At 42.5% G+C, this 22,885-nt stretch overlaps 1 protein-coding gene across 2 annotated transcripts in view; it reads left to right on the forward strand.

Moving 5' to 3' along the window:
* Window positions 1-22,885, forward strand: part of LOC122671601 (probable AMP deaminase) — a 60,546-nt gene that overhangs the window by 31,139 nt on the left and 6,522 nt on the right. For both annotated transcript variants that reach the window (XM_043868914.1, XM_043868915.1), the window contains exons 11-13: window positions 1,778-1,891; window positions 2,723-2,863; window positions 21,308-21,460. In XM_043868914.1, the coding sequence (XP_043724849.1) occupies window positions 1,778-1,891; window positions 2,723-2,863; window positions 21,308-21,460 (408 nt within the window). The remainder of the gene's footprint in view (window positions 1-1,777; window positions 1,892-2,722; window positions 2,864-21,307; window positions 21,461-22,885) is intronic.

Here is a 22,885-nt window from a genome sequence, read left to right on the forward strand (position 1 = left end):
AAGCCCTACCAGCCCTGCATTTAGTTTATTTTTGTTTTATCTTTTATTGTTAGAGTTATTTGGCAGTTATTGTTGTAGAAATAGTTATTAGGGGCAGTTATTGCTGTAGAAGTATTTGTTAGGGAGTTATTTTCTTCTTCTTTTTTTGATTTTGAGTTTTTAAAAGATGTATTTTGAGAGGAATGAGAACAGAATTGAATAACCAAAGAATGAATTGAGTTTCTGGCTGTGTGCATGTGCACCCTCCTCCCCCCCCCCCCCCCCTCTCCTTTTTCTTCTCTTGTCTCCCTGCAACTCTGATCCCCCCCTCTTCTTCTTCTCTTTTCCCCCCTGCAATTCTGATTTTCCCTCTACTTCTTCTCACTGTTTCTCCTCTTTTCCCCCTGCAATTCTGATTTCCTCCTGGATTCTCTTTCTTCCTTTCCCCTCCCCCCATTACCAATTGAGGTTTGATTTTAGGGTTCATCTTCCCCAAATGGTTTAGGGTTTGATTTTCAGTTTCAAACCCTAAACCATTTGGAGAAGATGAGGGCAATTTGGTCATTTTTTTCTTTAATTTTGGTAGGTTTTTAGCAGAAGGGCATTTTGGTCATTAGATTCCCTAAAACTAATGTCTAACGTCCCAAATTAACGGACTAGACCAAAGTACTACACTGTTTTGAAAGTAGGGGGAGTTTGCAATTAGAAAAATTGTAGGGGGCATTTGTAAAAAACCCAAGAATTAAAGTAGGATGGATGAAATGGAGTGGGGCCACTGGAGTACTGTGTGACTGACACTTTCCTTTAAAGCTTAAAGGAAAATTCTACAGAACTGTTGTCCGACCTGCTATGATGTACGGGACGAAATGTTGGGCAGTTAAGAAGTGTCATATAGCGAAACTATGTGTTGCAGAGATGAGGATGTTAAGATGGAAGTGAGGTAAAACTAGGAAGGATAAAGTGAGGAACGAATGTATTAGAGCTGATGTTGGAGTTGCCCCGATCAGCGACAAGCTCCGAGAATGTCATCTGAGGTGGTTTGGCCATGTGCAACGGAGGCCTGGGGATGCCTAACTAAGGAGGAGTGATCTGATTCCAATTGAAGGAGCTAAAAGAGCTAGGGGCAGGCCTAAAATGACCATAGGTGAGGTTGTGAAGAATGGCATGCATAGTCTGGGTCTTGTGCTAGGTATGACCTCAGATAGAGCCTTTTGGAGGGCAAGGATCCACGTTGTCAACACCATGTAGCTGAGATTTTCTTGATTTCCTGGGCTATCCTCTTTCCTCTTACTTTCATTTTTCATTTTCCATTTTCCATTTCTCATGTTTCTGATCTCATTTCCTCGTTTTTATTCTTTATCCCCCTTACTTTCATTTCCCTTTGTGTGGCTCTCAGTTTTCCCTACTTTGTTTTGTTAAGGATCCATGTAGCCGACCCTATTTTGTTGGGATAAGGCTGGGTTGTTGTTGTTGTTATTGTATACCTTGGTAGAATACAACTACTTTTGTGTATGGGAAAAGCATTAATGTTGTTTTCCTCAACATTGCTGTTGACATACCTACTCCCTCCTTAACCAGATGGTCTTAAATTTAGTTATGCTAATTGTACACACAAGTATATGGCTCAGGAATTTTTGAATGACTTGAAATTACTCTTGAGAGAGTCACCTAAAAGATCTGCAAGCTGACTTCTCTTTCTGATAACAGATTTTGATGTTATAGTCAATAATTGTTCTGCAAACATTAATCTTGGGTTTTTTTTTGTTAATCTATTTGAGTACTTTTATATGATTTCCAGATGGCAGAGTATAGAGTATCAATCTACGGGAGGAAACAGAGTGAATGGGACCAGTTGGCAAGTTGGGTCATCAATAATGCAATTTATAGTAAAAATGCGATTTGGTTAATCCAGGTTAGTAATATATCTGTTAAAATGCAACTTTCACATATATACTTTTCCTCTTAGATCTCTCATATTACATATTATTTTTCTATGGAGAAAAAAAAGACACTTCACAGCCCTGCCAAGATAAGTTTTCCTTAATGGTCCACAAAATCTGGCATGTGGTAGAATGATGTTGCAATTCTGACTGTTGGATAGACAGTGGCCGGTCTACGTAGTCCACTTGTCAAATTTCAGACTCAGATTTAACCATATACTTCCCCGTGTATTGGCATGCATTCCCATGTATGTCAATGCACACTTACAAACTCCAGCCATTACTGTGCACTCTTCCATAGTCCTATAATGTTAGGGATCTATTTTGCCACTTGGAAAACTCCGTATGGGCTGAGACTTGACATGTGAGTAGGGACTTAGGGGTCTATCTATCCAAAAAAGTTGGGCCCAGCCAACATCTCATGTGACCAAATAAGCTTATCTAGTCAGGTCAACCAGATATACTTTGCCCTTTATTTAGATAAAAAGGTTTCTTCTTTGTGGGATTGATTATAAATGATGTACTCTTGAATGGAAAAGAACTGTAAGTTACAGGAACTTTTGACTTGATGCAAAAGTTCGGATCCAATGATTGACAGGTTTTGAACTTTTGACTTAATGATTCAATTAATTTTTGTCTTGCCACTACTAAGTATCATCAGATTGCATTTGTGTAAAATGTAAACAAGTCTATTTGCTTCTTTTAGTCTTTCCATTACTTGCTTTATAGGTTTCCATAGACTCAATTGTTTTCAACTAATTTTATGAACCTACTCCAATTTCATTTTTACTACTGTGTTTCAGCTACCACGATTATACAATATCTACCGGAAAATGGGAATTGTGACATCCTTTCAGAATATTTTAGATAATGTCTTCATTCCACTTTTTGAAGTCACAGTTGACCCAAGTTCTCATCCTCAGCTACATGTTTTCCTCAAGCAGGTTTGTCCATCTGTTAACACTTCTTCGGGGGTGCAAACCTTAAATACGACACAAATTTATGATTGAATAACAATTTTGCTTTGCTTCATATGGTTTGCATTCTTTCTTTTGGCAATACATCCTTACGTTTGTCTGCATAGTTTACACACTGTCTGTGCTGCAATTATTGAGTGCTTATTGTGTATCCCCTCCTCATTTTTGCATCTTTCTGATATTTTAACCTGAGGCTATCCATATACTTTGACTTTGTGTTTTTCTGTTTAATGCATCACGGCCACCCATACTGTGATTAATCTAGATGAATTTATTAAGTTATAAACTTCATTTTCACCCTTCAACTGCAAAACAGATCCTGTTCAGGCATGCCACATCTAGAGTGGTTTATCACTTAGACTGGACTCTTTTTTGTTTTTTTAATGGGCATTTGGAGAATACATTAGCTGTGCTTTGTCAACAAATAAAAAGGGAGGATAACACGCTCACCCTTCTGTTACAGAAAGAATCTTATGTGGACCCATCACATTTATGAAGCAATATTCTGAAACCCGACTCATTTGATGACCTGAAAGATGATGGGTTGTGGTTCACTGATTCAACCATCTGGTTCAAATGAATAAATCCATGATATAATAAATAAATCATAAACAAATAAAAACAATACTGAAAAAGCTGGAAATTTTATTGCAAGCAAGAAACAGGGGAAGAGTCTAATACAGAGAGCTCTATTTAAAAATAAATAATTGATGGTTTCTCCAAGGATGGCTCACCATAATTCCTATTTCTTGTCTGGATCAGATGTACGATACCTTGGATGCCCCGAAAATAATCCATCTTGTTACAGATCTTCTCAATCTGATAAGAGACTACATATGCAACAGCTTCAGGAACTTTTCAATTAATACTGAACAAGAGCAGTATTCTATAGAAGGAAAAAATTACACGGAAGAAGATAAGAAATTCAGTAGACAATGAAAAAATGATTTTGATCGCATCTTCAAAATACCAAAACAGAGATGAGTTGGGGATAAAGATGGTTGGGCATAGAGAAGAAGGGGGGAGGGCTCGAATTGGGGGAAGGAAAAACATTATTGGAGGGGAAAATGAAACTGCAGAGAGGCACTGAAAGTTTGCTAGTGCCAAAACAGAGATGAGAATAAGGTGGGGTAATGCTAGGAACCAGGGTAATGGGGTCACACACACAAAGGCTGGCCGATTGGGTTAGGGTTTAGTAATTTAGGGCAAAACTAGGATTAGGGTTGGATATTGGGAAAGGGGTTTATAGGGTAATAATGGGCAGGTCTAGAGGGCTATTATGGTATAAAAAGGTTAGGGTTTGGATGAGTTTTGAAATTCTGCAATTTTGGGCAGAATTGAATTTTAGGTCAAAATTAGGGTTAAGTTAGGTTTAGGTTAGGGTTGTCTTATATGGTAATGATAGGCAGATGTAAGGAAGTCTAATGGTATAGGATTTATGATGTTTGAGTGAATGGAAATTGGTTAGATGAGTTGGACAACAAGATAAGGTTATTGGAGACAATTCCTAATGGAGGTAGGAGTAGGGGATTCTAGGGTTTAGGGTGGTGGAGGTTTGATGAAACCTGGATCTAGTGTTAATAATGATGTAAGGGATGTATGCTGAAAGTTTGGTTTGAAACTAATGGACAGATTTGAAGTTATGCAGGAATCCTAGTTAGGGTAGGAGTAAGGAGAAGAAGGTTTAGGTTAGGGTTGTCTGTTGGAATGGCATTGAAGATGCAGGTCATCTGTTCTTCTCTTGCCCCTTTGCCTCCTCCATTTGGACCCGTGTTCTCTGGCATTGCTGACCTAACCGCCGTAGCCCCCTTCCTCTCTACAAAGAATGGGTTTGGATTGATATGACATTCGGAGGGAAGACGATTTGTGATTCTGTTGGCAAGCTTGCCGTTTGTGCTGCCATCTCCCACATTTGGATGGAACGCAATCTTAGAAGATGGACGTCCAAATCCCGCTCTTTCGACAAGATTTGGAATGCTATCTTTTTTTATGTCTCATCTAAAGTTAGCTCCCTTCCCCTCTCTAGTGTTATGGATACCCCAAGGAACAGGCTCATTGTTGTCTCCTGGGGCCTCCCTCTTTCCTTTTTATGCCCTAGCTAGGCTCTAGCTTCGGTTGTTTGCCCTCAGGCTTGTATTCCTTCTCCTTTCTTCGTAATTTAAATTGTTATTCATCCAAAAAAAAAAAAAGGAGAAGAAGGTTTAAACAAAGTTCAGATTCAAACTTACTAGATTTGAAGAGATCTTCAATGGCAGCAGTTTTGAAGATGAACAATGGGGTCTCCCTATCTTCACTATGCAAGGAGATAAGTAGCAGCCCTCCCGATCTTCACGATGCAAGGAGTCGATTGGAGATCCACCAATCCCTTCCACCTTGATAAACCCACAAGGATGCAACACTCTCAAGGAGCAACAACAGCAACAAAGGCAGCATGCATAAAGCTGATTTTATTAATCAAATTCGTATTCCATACTTGGCCCCCTTACAACCTTATATAAAAGACTAAAAATTAGACTCCTACACTAAAAAGGAAAGGCCTAACCCAATCCTTAACCTATTAGGTAACTTAAACTAACTAGGAAGCTAAAATACTAAAAGAAATAGACTCAAAACATTGCTGGACTTATAGAGTCCTAATTCAGCCCAACTTACATCACATGACCACTTAACCAAGTCACATGATCACTTAAATTGAACCAATTGGATGCAACCAATTTGAACCGGTTCAATTAAAAAAACATAAAAATAAACTAAGTATTGGGCTAATCCCGTATGCAACCTATGTACCCCTAGTTTAGGCTCATTAAAGTGGCTTAATACATAGAAAACCCTTGGGAACAAAGGCTCAACATGTATATAACCCAACCCTAGGCCTATTTTTAAAGAAATAAGCCAATTTCTATGATGAACCTGCATCATGGGGGTAAGGGTGGTCGGACACAGACAAGAAAGGGGTTGGAGTGAAACCAGAAATGGGGGAAGAGGAAAAATGGAAGGGTAGAGATGCACTTCAAGCTTTCTAACGACAATTGCATTGCAGTGGAACAAGAAAGCAGGGAAATAAGAAAAATAGAAAATCTATTGGAGAGAAGATTGAAAAAATGAAGAAGAACTTGATTGAAAAAAGTGACAATGGAAGAAGAAAGAAGAAATTGCACCAAAGATTAAAGATGACATTTGCACACAATGGCTCTCCTCCCCTACTTTGTCCTCGTCAACGGCTCCCCAGCCGGCTTCTTTCATTCCAAAGTGGGCATCCGTCAAGGCTGCCCTCAGTCGCCCTTCCTGTTCTCCCTGGCTCTGGAAGTCCTCTCTAGAAGCCTTCAATCCAAAACGGATCTTCACCTCATCTCCCCTATTCCCAAATGCAAGCACACAAATCTCATCCATCTGGCCTTTGCAAACGATCTGATGATCTTCCCAAAGGCTACCCCTTCCTCTATCTCTGCCATCATGGACTCCCTCCACCTCTTTGAATCTCTTTCGGGTCTCTGCATCAATCTCCTCAAATCCAAAATCTTCCTCACTGGCATCCCCGAGTCGGTTAAAGATTCTCTCCTGCACCTAACGGGGTTTTCCATTGGCTCCCTCCCTGTTAAATACCTTGGCCTCTCCCTTATCCCTGCAAGGTTCTCCAGCCACCACTGCGCTCCCAGCCTCCCATGCTTGACAATATTCGCAAGAGGCTTCAGCTTTGGAAGGGTAAACTCCTATCCTATGCTGGCAGACTGGAATATATCAAATCGGTCCTCCAAGCCTCTTATATCTATTGGAGTGACATCTTCGGTATCCCCAAAGCCACCATCAAGGCAATGGAGTGTCTCTTCTGTGCCTTCCTCTGGAAAGGTTCTGATTCTTCCAAATTCCTCCATCCTTCTAGCTGGAAATCCATCTGCCTCCCCAAATCCAAAGGAGGCCTAGGCATCCGTCGCATTCGCGATTCCAACACTGCGGGCATCCTTAAGCTTATTTGGAAAATCTCTTCCCGTCAGGAGTCCATCTGGGTAAATTGGGTTTACTCTCATCTTCTTAAATCGGATTCCATTTGGACTGCAAGATTCCCACAGACTGCTCCTGGATCTAGAGCAAAATCCTCCTTCTTCGGCCTCTCGCCCTCTGTGGCACTTCTACCTTCATTGTTGATGGCTCTTCCATCTCCCTCTGGCTCGACCCTTGGCACCCCCTCGGGATCCTCTACAATCTCCTCGGGCCTAGGACGGTTTACTCTTCTGGTCTCCCAAAAGCCTCTCCCCTTTCCAGCCTCATTGCCTCTGGTTCCTGGACCCCTCCCCTTCCTCTCAACCCCTCTATTCTCTTGGTAGTCTCTCCCCCCCCTTCCCTCCCCTCCCATCCCATCCCCTCCCCACCTTAGTTGATAAGGTTATTTGGCTCCCCTCCCTCACCGGTATTTTCTCCTCTAGATCAGCCTGGAATTTTGTTAGAGACCCCAGCCCTACTGTCCCCTGGCACAAGATTATCTAGTTCAAGGGCCATATCCCTCGTCACAGTTTCATCGCCTGGAGATCCTTAAGACTTTGCCTCCCTACCTAAGCCTTCCTGTTACACCGCAATTTCCCTGTTTCCCCTTCCTGCGCCCTCTGTTGGAATGGTAGTGAGGACACAGCTCACCTTTTCTTTGCTTGCCCCTTCTCCTCTACCATCTGGAAAAAAGCTATTACCTCCATTTGGCCAGAAGTAGGAGACACTTGGACTTTGATCGGGAATGGCTCTGGTTGAATAAAGCTTTTCTAGGGAATTCGGTCTGTGGCACTATCGGCAAGCTGGTCTTTTGTGCTGCTATCTATCATATCTGGATGGAGCGGAACTTTAGGAGATGGACTTCGAACTCTCGATCTTTTGACTTGATTTGGAAAGCCATCTTCTTTGACGTTTCTTCTAAGATCAGTTGCGGCCGTCTGGGTCGGGTTTTGGATTCCCCAAGGAACAGGCATATTGTTGTCTTTTAGGGTCTAGATTTGTCTATTTTGCGTTCCCCCTCCTTTACGTAGGCTGGGTTGGTTGTTCATTTCTCCCCCCCCCCTTTTTCTCTCCTCCTTCTTTGGACATTCCCCCCCCCCCTTTTCTCCCTGCCCCCCCCCCCCCAAAGTAAGGTAATATAGTTATTCATCCAAAAATAAAAAAAGACTGAACCATGACTGTCACCGTCACCAGTGAGGAGGTCAGAGTTCTATATTGGGCATCCTCACCGTAGTTGTTATTGTGCGTCACCATTGTCAGGAGTCAGGACAATGAACCATGACTGTCACTGTCACCAGTGAGGAGGCCAGAGTTCTATATTGGGCATCATCACCATAGTTGTCATGGCATCTAGCGACCCAAGGCCTTGGAGGAGAGCCTGGACACAAGGCGATACCAACAAAACACCCGCCCATAGTTCAAGATCTCGGCGAGATCTCGCTTTTAACTCGATCTTGTAGGATCTCGAGACAAAACGCCATGCGATACACAAATATGTCATTATCTCGCAAAGATCTCGAGCTATTTCTCGTTTTGGTTCGACTCGGTAGAACCAGAAAGCTCATAATATACCATAACTCGACGAGATCTCGACTCGCTCTCGCCTGTCTCGCCTCTGTGAAGGGGGAAACTCCATCTTTGGGTCATTTTTTTCATTTCTTTTGGCAAATCACACCTCCAACACCTCATAAAAGCTTGATTCATTAAAGATTGAAGCTGCTAATCTCCTCCAAGCTGCATCTCAAGAATCTAAGGTAACTATTCATTTAAAAACTATATTTTTCATGGAGACATGATCTAAACTTGTAGGCTACCGACTTAGGGTCCGTAGTCAAAGTAACAGTTTGGGTTTGAATTTGTAAAAACTAAGGCGTTCCACCGTGTTTAGAAGACCTAAAATAGGGGGAATGTCAAGTTTCAGACTCTATACTATATGGCCACCAAAACCTACCATCGAGTTCAGAAAAAAAATACATGATCTCGCCGAGATCTCGGTTTCGTGGCCTGGCAAAACCAGTGGCGAAACCGAGACCTAAAACCTTGCGCCCGCCTAGGCGATCAAGACGCCTTTACAACTATGATCCTCACTCAAAAACAAACTTTTTTTAGTTATTTATTTGAGTTTTTACTCGCTCAGATCTTGAAATCCATGAGATCTGGCAAATCATCTTGCACCCTTGACTGAGCAGGTTTGATCGTTAAACAGTCCTATTCAATATAGTCTCTGAAACAAACACTGTTATATGCTAGACGCATAGACCCATTCACTTTGGGAGTGATGAGCCAAATGTCCGACCATCCATGTGGGGCCAGGTTCAGAACATTGATATTTTAAAATTTAGCTCGGCAAATGTTTTGATTGGATGACTGCTGATGTTTTTGACCGAAAAAAAAGAAAAGAAAGGATGACTGCTGATGTGCTGCTTCACACCTGTGGGGTTGTATCTGCTAGACCACCTTGCCCCACTAGTTGTGCTCATTTCTTTTTCCACCATAAAGTTTAATAATCTTTCATTTGATGGTGATTTCCCTTTCTTCCCCCCCCCCCCCCCCGCCCTTTTTCTTTATATAAACTTTATGTGTTGCATCAAGCAAGAACTAATGATTACAGATCAACGGATTCTGTAATGCTCAAAATCTGTCTAGTATGCAGTATCTACCACCATTTTCAGCAGGAAAATCTGCCATGTTGGAAAAGATCAGTGTCATCTCTCAACAAATTTCTATTATCCTAAACCATATTAGCCAATCTTGATGCAGGTGCACTACCTTGGACCAAACCAAACCCATTTGGGTATCCAGTCAAAGAGGAACTGGGTCCAATTTGAGTCTTTGGTCAAGTAGTATATTAGTAGTCTATTTATTTAGTCCATTTATTTATTTAGATTTATCTTTTAGTTTTTTGTTTTATTTTGAATAGGCTAGCTAGTGGTAGAGTTCTATTATATTCCAGTTTTAGAGTTAGAATAGGAGTGTTTTGATTTCTTTTATTTATACCATGTAATCGTGCTATTAGAACACAGATTGAAGAATGAATTGAATAGTAAGTTATTGAGTGCCTGCATGGCTGGTTATGTGCGTTCTCTTATGCTATTTCCTTCTTTCCCCTGCAACTCTGAGATTCATCTCAGAATTCTTCCCTTCTCCTAGCTGGCCCTCCACCCATTTGGCTGATTGCATCCCTTTCCCTGATTCCCCTTTATCTCTATTCTTTAATATTTTTTTCCTAAACTGCCCCTCCAATACAATAAGTTCCCTATTCAACCCCATTTTTCCCATAGTGCCTCCCCATTTATGTCCTACTTTTTAAGTTTTAAGTTTTTTTTCAGAATTACCCCCTCCCTATGCCATCCACGTTAGCGTCAGTGTGTTTAAAAAAATTATTTACCTTTTATATCCCGCTAGTGCCCGTTATTTCTATTTTGTCCTATTTTTTTCTTTAGCTTCCAAGTTTGCCCTCCCACCTACACATGACCCTTTTCTTGTGTGGTTATAGTTGCACTCCCCATAATTACAATTCTGCCACAATTCTGCCATTATTATCATAAACTTCACCTAATTACGGGATTTTCCATTAACCCCTTGATTTGAGTATCCTCGTATTTGTGGGCCTATAGCAATTCCAAATACAAGCCTGGCGACGGAAACCAGTGAAGTGAAAATCATTCCTCACCTTGAGTTCATTCTTCCCCATGATTTTCCAGCCATGTATGCAACCCCAAAGCTTCATATTTTGGATTTTCTTCAGGTTACAGACAAGGAGCCGATTGCCCTCGCTCATGAGCTTTTATTTATACCGTTCTACATAACTCGTGGGTGAGTTTTTCTCAACACCGGGGGAATTGATGCAGGTGTACTACCTTAGACTGACCCAAACCTGTTTGGGTATCCAGAGGGAGATGAACAGGTTCTAATTTGAGTCTTGGGTCAAGTAGGATATTAGTAGTCTATTTATTTAGTCCATTTATTTATTTGGATTTATCTTTTAGTCTTTTTTTTACTTTGAATAGGCTAGCTAGTAGTAGAGTTCTATTATATTCCAGTTTTAGAGTTAGAATATGAGTGATCTGATTTCTTTTATTTATACCATGTAATCGTGCAATTAGAACACAGATTGAAGGATGAATTGAATAGTGAGTTATTGAGTGCCTGCGTGGCTGGTTGTGTGCATTCTCCCCCCCCCCCCCCTCCTCTTTCTTCCTTTATTCTTATGCTATTCTCTTCTTTTCCCCTGCAACTCTGAGATTTGTCTCAGAATTCTTCAAATCTCCAGTAGCTAGCCAGTAGCCACCACTGTCCACCTAATAATGCTCAAGTAGTCAACTTCGAGTTCCGACTCCCACAAACTGGTCCTATATTTGGAAGCCAAAAAGCAGGGATTCAATCTCCAATTCACACCTTTTCCCAAAAGAAGAAACCTCTTCACTGTAACCAACCATCCAACAGCATGTTTGGAGGTTTGACAATACTGTATTCATCCTTCCCAGAGCCTCCATCTTTTTCTGCCTGGTGTCTGTGGGACTTGTCAAAATTGCTATCTCTGCACAAAGATCATCTTTGGATTTTAATGTCTATGTGGTTATCTTAAAGCTTTGCTTCTTGCAGAATAGCCTGGGTTCTATTCCACTACACGCATTACCGAGCAGCGGAGGCTCGAAAGCCAGAGTGCACTAGCGCTGATGCAGCACCAAGTGCCCACACCCGAAGGAAAAAGAAGAGAAGAGGAAGAAGAAGCCCTGAAATTAGGGCTTAGTTTGGGAGCCGTAGTTTAGGTTTGCATTTTAGTATTTTCCATACTTGGTTTTTATTTCAGCTAATTTGTAAACTTAAATTGAACCGGTTCAAACCATGGTTCATTTTAAGTGATTTTATTAAGTTTTTTTTTTGGGGTGAATAAGAATTTCATTACCAAAAAGGAAAAAGGAAACAGGGGACCCCGAGGGAAAGAAAGAAAAATAAAAAGCCAGGCCCTAGCTTAGCTAGGAGTCGGCAGAAGCAACAAAAGAAACATTTGAGAGGCCCCAAGAATCAACAATGAGCCTGTTCCTTGGGGTGTTAGAACAACAAGAGGGAGGAGCTAGTGATAGCTTTGCTTTAATTTCGAAAGAGATGGAATCCCAAATCTTCTGATAAGAGCGAGAGTTGGAGGTCCATTTCCTGATATTGCGCTCCATCCAAATGTGGTTGAGAGAAGCACAAAAAGCTAATTTGCCGATTGAGTCGCAAATAGAATTGTCGGGCGAAGGTCATGTCAATCCAGATCCATTCCCTTGAGACAGGGAGGATTCTTCTACGGGCAGGCCAGCACTTGGACAAGATTCCTTTCCAGATGGCAGCGGCAGCAGGGCAATCGAAGAAGAGATGATCCAAGTCTTCGGTGTTGTTCCAACAGAGGCAGCAAGCAGGAGAGACTATGATCTGTCTGGACCGAAGGAAAGACTGAGTTGGTAAGCATTTGTTAAAAATTCTCCAGGCAGTGAAGCAATGCCGAGGGATGTGATGCTTGAACCAAAGGAGCTTGCGCCACGGGGCCAGCGGGCCATGCAGCCGAATGAGATTCCAGGCAGCCTTGGATGAGAAGGAGCAAAAGTTGTTGGTCTTCCAAGTAACACGTTACCTCTAGGAGCAGGCCTTCTGGTAATGGTATGAAGCTCATTCCCGATGATATCTAGGGAGGTGGAGGAAGGAGGAGGAGCCCAGCCAGCTTGGTCAATGATATCAGCCACTAAGGAAAGCCTGTTGAGACCTGAAGCATAAATGGTTCTCGGGGTGACCAAGTGGACTAGAATTCCCATGGGATGCCAGTGGTCCAACCACAAGTATGAGGAAAGCCCGTCACCAATGCTGGAGCGAATGACTTGAAGGACCAGATGACGACTAGCAAGGATCTTACGCCAGACCCAAGAGGCATCGGATAAGGCTGAAGCAGTCCAGATGGAGTCTTGGCGAAGCAGACCTGAATATAACCAGTCAACCCATATACTTTTCTGCTTCGAGGCTATCTTCCAAATGAGCTTGATGATACCCGCAAAGTTCACTTCTTTTATTCTACGAATACCAAGCCCTCCTCCTTTTTTTGGGAGACACATAGCTGCCCAGCTGATAGGATGAAGGAATCTAGCAGATTCATTGCCCTTCCAAAGAAAAGAGGCCATGAGAGACTCCAAAGATTTAATAACTGATTGAGGAAGCCCAAAGATGCCAGACCAATATATGTAAAGACGATTCCAAGTCTTTTATTTTAAGTTGTTAGGGACAATTAGGTCTTTTTATTTTAAGTTTGTTTAAGTTGTTTTATTAGGTCCCCACCCCTCCACAATTTAGTGAGAAAGTGTTTTGCTTAGATTAGGATTTGGCCATTGGCCTTTTATTATAAATATTGAATATCATGGGAGGCTCCCCACAGTTGATGAATTAAAAAAAAGGCAGAATTGTACTGCCGCCAATGCTGCTGCTGCTGCTCCTTGAGAGCTTGCATCCTTGTGGTTCTATCAAGGTGGAAAGGGTAGGTGGATCTCCTACGACTCCTTGCATCGAGATGATCGGGAGAATCTCCATTGAAGGTGGTTCTATCTTTCTCCATTGTTCCAGCTTGCTGCCAGTGGAATCTGCTGTAAGATTGAGTTCAATTTCTGTTTATAACCTTCCAATCCCTCCCCCAATCGATCCCCTTTTATTTTATTGAATCCCCTCAAAACCCTAGATCTTCTTAACTCCAGCCAGCCTTCATCCTTCATTCTTCATCAGATTCAACCCAAATTCAGACTACAGCTCCCTCTCCACACCCCGTTACACTTGACTTTAAGCTCTGCCCCATTCGCCCACTCAAACCCTAATCCACATTGTCTCTGTAAAATCCCGAAAGCCCTAGAATTCTGTCTAGACCTAACCAGCCATCAGAATTACACCGTATTACAGCCGAACCTCCTTCCCATTGCCCCTAGCACTCAGCCAGAAGCCCTAGTCTAGATTCCCATCTTAAATCCTAGTTTTAGCTACTTTCCTTGTTTCCCAAAACCCAAAGCCCTAACCCATTTTTATCTGGAATTTGGAAACTCATTCAAACCTAACTTAACCTATACCATTAGCTTCCCCTAGACCTGCCTCTTATTACTAAATAAGATCCAACCTCAATACCCTACACATAACCCTAGTTTTGACCTAAAACTTCAATTTTGCCCTATTGCAACTGCAGAACCAGCAGCCCCTTGGTTCCTTTTTCGTTAAATCCTGGATATTTGGCCTCTAGTAGGTCCTTTGCCTATCTAGAGCTACATTAAGTGGTATCAGAGCCATGGATCAGCATGGCAATCCAATATTGAATCCACCAACCGATCCTATGGCTGCAATGTTAGAACTGTTTCAGAAGCTTGCTGCTGAACAAAGGGCTGCAACTGATCCCCAGAAGGCTACAGCTGATGCAATCATGGCTAGATTGCAACAATTGGAAGAACAGAGAGTCACCCCTGGCAGAAACAGTAATTTACCCATAGATGAAGACAGGTACCAACTCAATTCGGTGGTACAGATGCTACCTGACAGAGATGGGGATCCCAGAGATGGTTACAGGGGTCACAGAGATGGATCCAGAGATCACAGGGATAGACTCAGAGATGATAGAGATGATAGAGACCATTACAGAGATCGTCGGGACAGAACCAGAGGTACCCGTGAGCCTTCCGGAAATACAGAGATCGAAACAGAGGCTACAGAGACGGAGATAGAGAAGATCGGGATAGACACAGAGGTCGCCAACCTACTTTTGAGGAGTACATGTGATCCTTCTTCACTGGAGACCAAGGTCTTAACCGGCACACTGACAATCAGAAGGTGAAACTTAAATTGAAAGAATTCGATAGTGATCATGACCCTTAGGTATTTTATGACTAGCTTGCTGCCCTGGACGATTACTTTGACTGGTATGATCTGTCTAAAGAGAGGAAGATGAAGCTAGTCCGTACTAAACTTGTTGGACCAGCACGTGAGTGGTAGAGCACCACTGAAAGGGAGATAGACTTTGACGGGACTGCACCCCGTGCTTAGGAGGACATGAAATACAACTTGAGTAAGTAGTACTTGCCAAGGCACTTCAGGTCTCAGTTACAGGATCAATTCAGCTCCCTACGCCAAGGGATTATGACTATATCTGAGTACATGAAGAAATTTGATGCCCTTTCTTCTCACACTGGCATTAGAGAGGAGGGCATCCAGATGCTTTCACAATTCATGTTGGGTTTGACAAGTGAGATAAACAAAGCAATTGGTGTGGTCGAAGTTACAGACATCCAGGATTGCTTTGAGAAGGCCTTGAAAGAGGAGGAGCTACTGGTGATGCAGGTTCATCATAGATATTGGCTTATTTCTTTAGAAATAGGCCTAGGGTTGGGTTATATACATGTTGGGCCTTTGTTCCCAAGGGTTTTCTATGTATTAGGTCACTTTAATGAGCCTAAACTAGGGGTACATAGGTTGCATACGGGTTTAGCCCAATACTTAGTTTATTTTTATGTTTTCTAATTGAACCGGTTCAAATTGGTTGCATCCAATTGGTTCAATTTAAGTGATCATGTGACTTGGTTGAGTGGTCATGTGACAATTTAAGTGGTCATGTGATGTAAGTTGGGCTGGATTAGGACTCTATAAGTCCAACTATGTTTTGAGTCTATTTCCTTTAGTATTTTAGTTTCCTAGTCAATTTAAATTACCTAATAGGTTAGGGATAGGATTAGGCCATTCTTTTCAGTGTCTAAGTCTATTTTTGAGTCTTCTATATAAGTTTGTAAGGGAGGCCAGAATTGTACACGAATTTGATTAATGAAAAAAGCTTTTGCTTGTTGGCTGCCATTGTTGCTGCTCCTGTGCTCCTTGTGAGTGTGCATCCTTGTGGCTCTATCAAGGTGGAAAGGGACTGGTGGAATCCGGTTGACTCCTTACGCCGTGACGGCTGGGAGGATCTTCTTCAAATTCGAAGGTGGTTTTATCCTTCACAACTGTCGAAGCTTGCTGCCAGTGGAATCTCCAGTAAGTTTAACGCCAAAATTCTTCTTCTAATCCTCAAATCCTTTCCCCCAATTGATCCCCTTTATTTTTGGTTTGAATCCCATAAACCCTAACTCCATTAAAGCCCAAAACCTGCAACTCAATTCTGTCCAGAATTGCAGAATTTCAAAACTCATCCAAACCCTAACCTTTTTATACCATATTGACCCCCTAGACCTGCCCATTAATACCCTATAAACCCCATTCCCAAATTCCCATCCTAAACCCTAATTTTGCCCTAAAACAGCCCCTAATCAGCCCCAAACAGCAGGCTTGACCAGACCTTGCTTTTATCTAGCTCCTAGTAGGATTATCTCCTATTCTAGGACTACATTAACTGGCTTCAAGTAAACAGCTAGGTTCTACTTCCAAGCCGAGTTAGACCGGCATTAGCACCTCACGGCAGGGTCCCTCTATAGGCAGCACCTTTCGTTCTACTGCCTCCCCACGTGTTGATGATTAAAACAAATCTCCTATGGGACGTAATGAACCCGACACTTGTTTCTACTGTCAGGAAAAGGGACATATTGCTAAGGACCGCCCACACAAGAAGAAGACCCTCAACGTGGTTGAAAAGGAAGAAGCCCACGATGATGAAGAAGAAAAGGGCCTATATGCTTATCCCCCATCCGATGATGATAATGTGGCTGATTACCACGAAGGTTTGGGTAATGATACAAGACGCATTAATGTGATGATTCAAGAGGCTGCTCCCCAGTCGGAAGTCCAACCTTCCCCACCCATCAAAGAGCTGCTATCCGCCTACAAGTTCGAGCCACCCGCTGATAATCTTAAGAAGCATGATCCCGATTTGAATGGCCATTCCATGACCTCCAACCATTCATCAGAGATGAATGTTTTCAAGTTGGGGAGAGCTGATGCAGCACCAAGTGCCCATACCCGAAGGAAGAAGAAGAAAAAGAAGCAGCCCTGAAATTAGGGCTTAGTTTGGGAGCCGTAGTTTAGGTTTGCATTTTAGTATTTTCCATAATTAGTTTTTTTTTTCAGCTTATTTGTAAACTTAAATTGAACCGGTTCAAACCATGGCTCAATTTAAGTGAGTTATTAAGTCTTTTATTTTAAGTTGTTAGGGACAATTAGGTCTTTTATTTTAAGTTTTTTAAAGTTGTTTTATTAGGTCCCCACCCCTCCACGATTTAGTGAGGGAGTGTTTTGCTTAGATTAGAATTTGGTCATTGGCCTTTTATTATAAATATTGAATATCGTGGGAGGCTCCCCCATGGTTGATGAATTAAAAAAAAGACAGAATTGTGCTGCCACCATTGTTGCTGCTGCTGCTTCTTGAGAGCTTGCATCCTTGTGGTTCTATCAAGGTAGAAAGGATAGGTGGATCTCCTACGACTCCTTGCATCGAGACGAACTGAAGGATCTCCATTGAAGGTGGTTCTATCCTTCTCCATTGTTCAAGCTTGCTGCCAGTGGAGTCTGCTGTAAGATTGAGTTCAATTTCTGTTTCTATCCCTCCAATCCCTCCCCCAATCGATCCCCTTTTATTTAATTTGAATCCCCTCAAAACCCTAGATCTTCTTAACTCCAGCCAGCCTTCATCCTTCATTCTTCATCAGATTCAACCCAAATTCCGACTACAGCTCCCTCTCCACACCCCTTACACTCGACTTTAAGCTCTGTCCCATTTCCCCATTCAAACCCTAATCCACATCGTCTTTGTAAAACCCCGAATGCCCTAGAATTCTGTCTAGACCTAACCATCCATCAGAATTACACCATATTACAGCCGAACCTCCTTCCCATTGCCCCTAGTACTCAGCCAGAAGCCCTGGTCCAGATTCCCATCTTAGACCCTAGTTTTAGCTACTTTCCCTGTTTCCCAAAACCCGAAACCCTAACCCTAATTTTCTGAAATTTAGAAACTTGTTCAAACCTAACTTAACCTATACCATGAGCTTCCCCTAGACCTGCCTGTTATTAGTCCCCTTTTATTTTATTTGAATCCCCTCAAAACCCTAGATCTTCTTAACTCCAGCCAGCCTTCATCCTTCATCAGATTCAACCCAAATTCAGACTACAGCTCCCTCTCCACGTGGTACCCCTTACACACGACTTTAAGCTCTGCCCCATTCCCCCACTCAAACCCTAATCCACATTGTCTCTGTAAAACCTCGAAAGCCCTAGAATTCTGTCTAGACCTAACCAGCCATCAGAATTACATCATATTACAGCTGAACCTCCTTCCCATTGCCCCTAGCACTCGGCCAGAAGCCCTGGTCCAGATTCCCATCTTAAACCCTAGTTTTAGCTACTTTCCCTGTTTCCCAAAACCCAAAACCCTAACCCTAATTTTCTGGAATTTAGAAACTCATTCAAACCTAACTTAACCTATACCATTAGCTTCCCCTAGACCTGTCTGTTATTACTAAATACGATCCAACCTCAATACCCTACACATATCCCTAGTTTTGACCTAAAACTACAATTCTGCCCTATTGCAACTGCAGAACCAGCAGTCCCTTAGTTTCTTTTTCATTAAATCTGGATATTTGGCCTCTAGTAGGTCCTTTGCCTATCTAAAGCTACATTAAGCGCACTCACACGCAACGGTAGTCTACGATCAGCTAGAGCTCAGGGATCAATCAAATTACTGCACTAACGCGTTGTGCTAGCAGCAAGAAAAGCTTTAACTAGGGTGGTCGTAGATCAGCGGCTTAAACGCCTTACTCAACCAAGCAACTCCAGAGCGAGCTAGCGCGCCAGAACAACAAAGACAAGGCTATTGTGCCCGATTATTAGTAAATTTAGAATCTTGATATGAATTGATAAGATTCCATAGGAGATTGAGTCTATTCTTCTTACTGGAGTTCATAATGGTAAATATTTCATGCATTATATAATTTGCCACACATTGTGTACAGGACATTGTGCTCTCTCCATTTATTATTTGTCCATCAAATGTAGCTTTCGTGTTATCATTTAACTAAAAGTTAAATAGTCAACATTAAACCATAAAATTGTCTTCCCTTCTCTTTGGATGGCCAAGTAAAGTGTAAGGTGCAGGATCAATGTTGTTTTTTGTGCTCCCTGGCTTTCCCCTCGGTGATGGCCTGAACCCTTTCCTCTATGTCTGACCACCCTGGGGTGGTGCTGCCACCACCCAAGGCCTCCCTTCTCCCTACCCCTAAACCTAGACCTTGGTCCTCCCTCTTCTCATCCCAAAACCACCCCTCCCGTGATGGCCTCCCCCTTCACTTTGTCCCTCCCACCTTCATCAGTGGCTCCAAGGCAGCCCATTACGAAGTTGATCTCCTAATTCATGAAGCTAAGAAATGGGATAATTGCCAAGTGGGGCACTTTATGGTAATCTGACCCCCCTTTCCCCCTTATTAAAGTTTCTCTTTCAAAACAATGAAAAACAAAGGGTCGTTTTGAAACCTACCTGCTCGATAATGGTTTCTTTATCTTTAAGTTTGCTGAAGATGAAGACAAAAAGTAGAGTTTTGGCTGGAACGTTGGAAGAAAACCCCTCTTTCTCCGGCAATGGAACCGCTATCTTCAGTTGCATCGTCTCGATCTTAATTCTTTTCCGCTCTGGATCTCTCTCCCTGGGTTCCCTTTGCATTTCTGGTGTGAGGAGGGTCTTAGTGTAATTGGCTCGGTCCTTGGAACTCGTCTCTATTCAGATGGTAGAACAAAACTTTAGGATTGCCTCGCCTTCGCCAGAATCTGTGGAAGTTCCGGCGGACTCTCCCCTGCCAGCTTCCATCCTCATAGTTGATGACGAAGGGTTCTCCTTCAACCAGGTTGTTTACTATGATTGGACCCCACCCGTAGTACTCATCTTGCAAGGTCTTTGGTTATGCAACCGGAAATTGCCTTGATATTGAGAGTGAAGCCACCACTGAAGATTCTTCTGCTCTGCCTTCTTCTATCGAAGGTCCCAACCCTGTTATGGAGCTAAAAAGTCTTCCAGTCGAAGTCTCTGCTTCTCTTCCGGCAGCGCAGCACAACCCTAGTCGTGGCCGAAGAAGAAGCCACCATCGGAAAACTTGCCGGAAGAATCTCCTGGCTTCGATCTCTCCCCATCATCCTATTTCCTCTGAGCAAATGGTCCCCGTCACCGCAGGTTCAAACCGCTTCTCTCTCCTCCAAGTTGCCTCCCTCTGCAATGATGTAGCTTACCCCTCCCCCCAATGAGCTGGCCTCCTGTCTTCTTCCTGAGCCAGTCTCCACTATCCCTGTGCCTAACGAGCCTACTAGGCTTGTTGCCCTCATCGAGCCTGTCGTCCCTTTGCAAACCTCCCCAAAGTCTCTCCCCTCCCACCTCGATATCTCTTCCTTTCTCAAATCGACGACTAAAGGAATTTTATCCCCTAGGCCTTCTCTCTCCTTGATTCCCCCTTCCAATATTGTGGTCCCTCCTTTATCCATTCCCTCTGTAGCCCAGCCCAAGTCCTGTCACTCTTTGGCTGGCCCATCTAGTTCTAATGGGCCGGCCTGTTCCCTCTCCTTTATCCTTTTCCTCTCTGGCCCAGCCCACCTCTTGTTCCTCATTGGCTGGCCCATCTAATTCTAATGGGCCAGTTCCCTCTTCTCTCTCAACCCTTAACTCTACCTGGCTTCCCCTCTCTACCGCCTCCCCATCTCTTCACGTTTTCCGTTGTCGTAACCCCCGCTCCCTCCTTTCCCTAAGAAGCGTCCCTACCTTTCTTACTCCATGACCGCCCCGGAGTCGAATTCGCCTTTCAATTTAGATATCAGAAATTATGCTCTAAGTGGTGAGCCTATTGACCCGCGTTAGTTGGCCTTTTTCGAGCCAGGCTTGGTTCTTTGGATTGCCTGGCCTGTTTTTCGCTTTGTGCGTTTTTTGGGTTGGGCTTTGGTCCATTGTCTTGTCCCTGCTTTTTGGTAGGGCTTGTGTCAGCTTTTGCTTGTATCTCCCCCCCCCCCCCTTTCTCCCTTTGGTACTTGAATTATTTATTCATCCAATAAAAAAAAGTTAAATAGTCTGGAACAGATGTAAGACCAAAGACCGAATTTAATTGTGCACCTCTTGCAGTTATAATGCTTTCAACAACATGAACAAGTCAATTCTATGATCAAGTTGAGTAGTTAGCCCCCCCCCCCCCCCCCCACAAAGCCAAGATGCCTCTTTCATAATTCTAAACCACGATAATTTCCACATTTTCCATTTCTTTGGTTTTTTTTCCTGCTTTCTACGATGGTTGAGATTTTATCGACATAAAAAAAAAAAAAAAAAAAAAAAAAAAAAAAGGGCAAAAATTCAGAGACTTAAAGGGATCCCCCCCAGATAGATATTGGATGCTTTTCTGTAAAGTATACATGATATGCATTGTGATTTCTCCTTAATTTTTTTTTTTGGAGCATGTACTTAATGCAGTTCGTAGTTTGTCCATCCAGGTTGTTGGTCTTGATCTTGTGGATGATGAAAGTAAACCAGAAAGACGTCCCACTAAGCACATGCCCAAGCCAGCTGAATGGACGAATGAATTTAATCCTGCATATTCTTACTATGCATATTATTTCTACGCCAATTTATACACTCTCAACAAGGTTTGCATAATTTTTTTCTTTTCACTTGAAAATTTAATATTATTTGTTGCTGGTTAATTGTTCCCATCAACATTGATTATTTACATTAAAGGTCAGAATAAATGATAAGGCGGATATCAGTGATGAAAGCTTGTAATTCCAATTTGTGTTATTATTGACGATTGCAGACCCCAAATTGTATCCCTCGCTAAATTCCCCAGTTAAGTTTGATGGAAATTTTAAGTACCAAAGGCGTGACATGAGACTTCCACTTGCCTAAAAGGAAATGCATAAGCCTCAAGAGCATTTATTTTACATAAACATTGAGGGAAAATGTTGTCTACATGGTAATGTAGTCCTAGATAGGATTAACTCCCACTAGAAACCAGTAAATCAGGATCTCTAACAATGCTGGCCGATTGGAGTAGGATTGGGTAATTTAGGGCAAAACTAGGGTTAGGGTTAGATTTTGGTGGTAAGGTTTATATGGCTTTAATGGGCAGGTCTAAGGGGTTATTATAGTATAAGAATATCAGGGTTTGGATGAGTATGAAAATCCTGCAAAATTAGGGCAGAATTGTTCTATCAATCTCTGGGTTTTGGGTATTAATGGTGTGTGGTGATGAGGGGATTAGAGAAGGAATGAGAGGCTGAAACTTGGATGGAGTATAGTGGGGGATGGTTAAGGAGTTCGATGGAAGTTTGGAGGGGATCAGGTGGCTGGAACTTGGTTGCTTGAAAACCAAGCTATGGTTTTAATGGAAAAATTGCAGGTTTAATGGAAGTTAGGGTTTAGTGGATGGAGGGGGTTATAGCTTAGGTCGAGTGAGGGGAAGGCTGGACAGATTATGGAGGTTTGGGTTGGAGGGTGAGAGGAAGAAGGTGTATGCAGAAATTTAAAATCAAATTTACTGGTTTGAAAGATCTCCAAAGGCAGCAGCTTGAGTAATTGAGAGAAACCTCCTGATCTTCACGATGCAAGGAGTCGCAGGAGTCCACCCACCCTATCCACCTTGAGATCCACAAGGATGCAAGTACTCAGAGAGCAATCAGCAGCAGAGCAGCAAAGCAGCAAAGCTAAGAAGCAGAAATTTTTAATAATGAACTGTGGGGGAGCCTCCCACGATAATGGTATTTATTAATCAAAGCTAATGCCAAATCCTACTCAGATTAGGATTCAAATCAAATCCCAAGTCTGAATCTAATTACAAAACAAGTCAGCCCTCCTATTAGAAATCATGGAGGGGTAGGGACTTAAAGAACAACTTAAACAGATAAGGGGACTTAAAGAACAACTAAACAATTAGAAGGGTAAAAGACTAATTTGCCCCTAGACAATTAAACACTTGAAATAAAACTAAGTATGGGAAAAAGGCTCCAACAAAAAACAAAAACAGCAGCCAAAGTCAAGGCTTCTTCTTCCTCCTAGTGCTTGGACCTGCATCA

This window comes from Telopea speciosissima, chromosome 8, assembly GCF_018873765.1.
Source record: "Telopea speciosissima isolate NSW1024214 ecotype Mountain lineage chromosome 8, Tspe_v1, whole genome shotgun sequence".
Classification (NCBI taxonomy): Eukaryota; Viridiplantae; Streptophyta; class Magnoliopsida; order Proteales; family Proteaceae; genus Telopea; species Telopea speciosissima.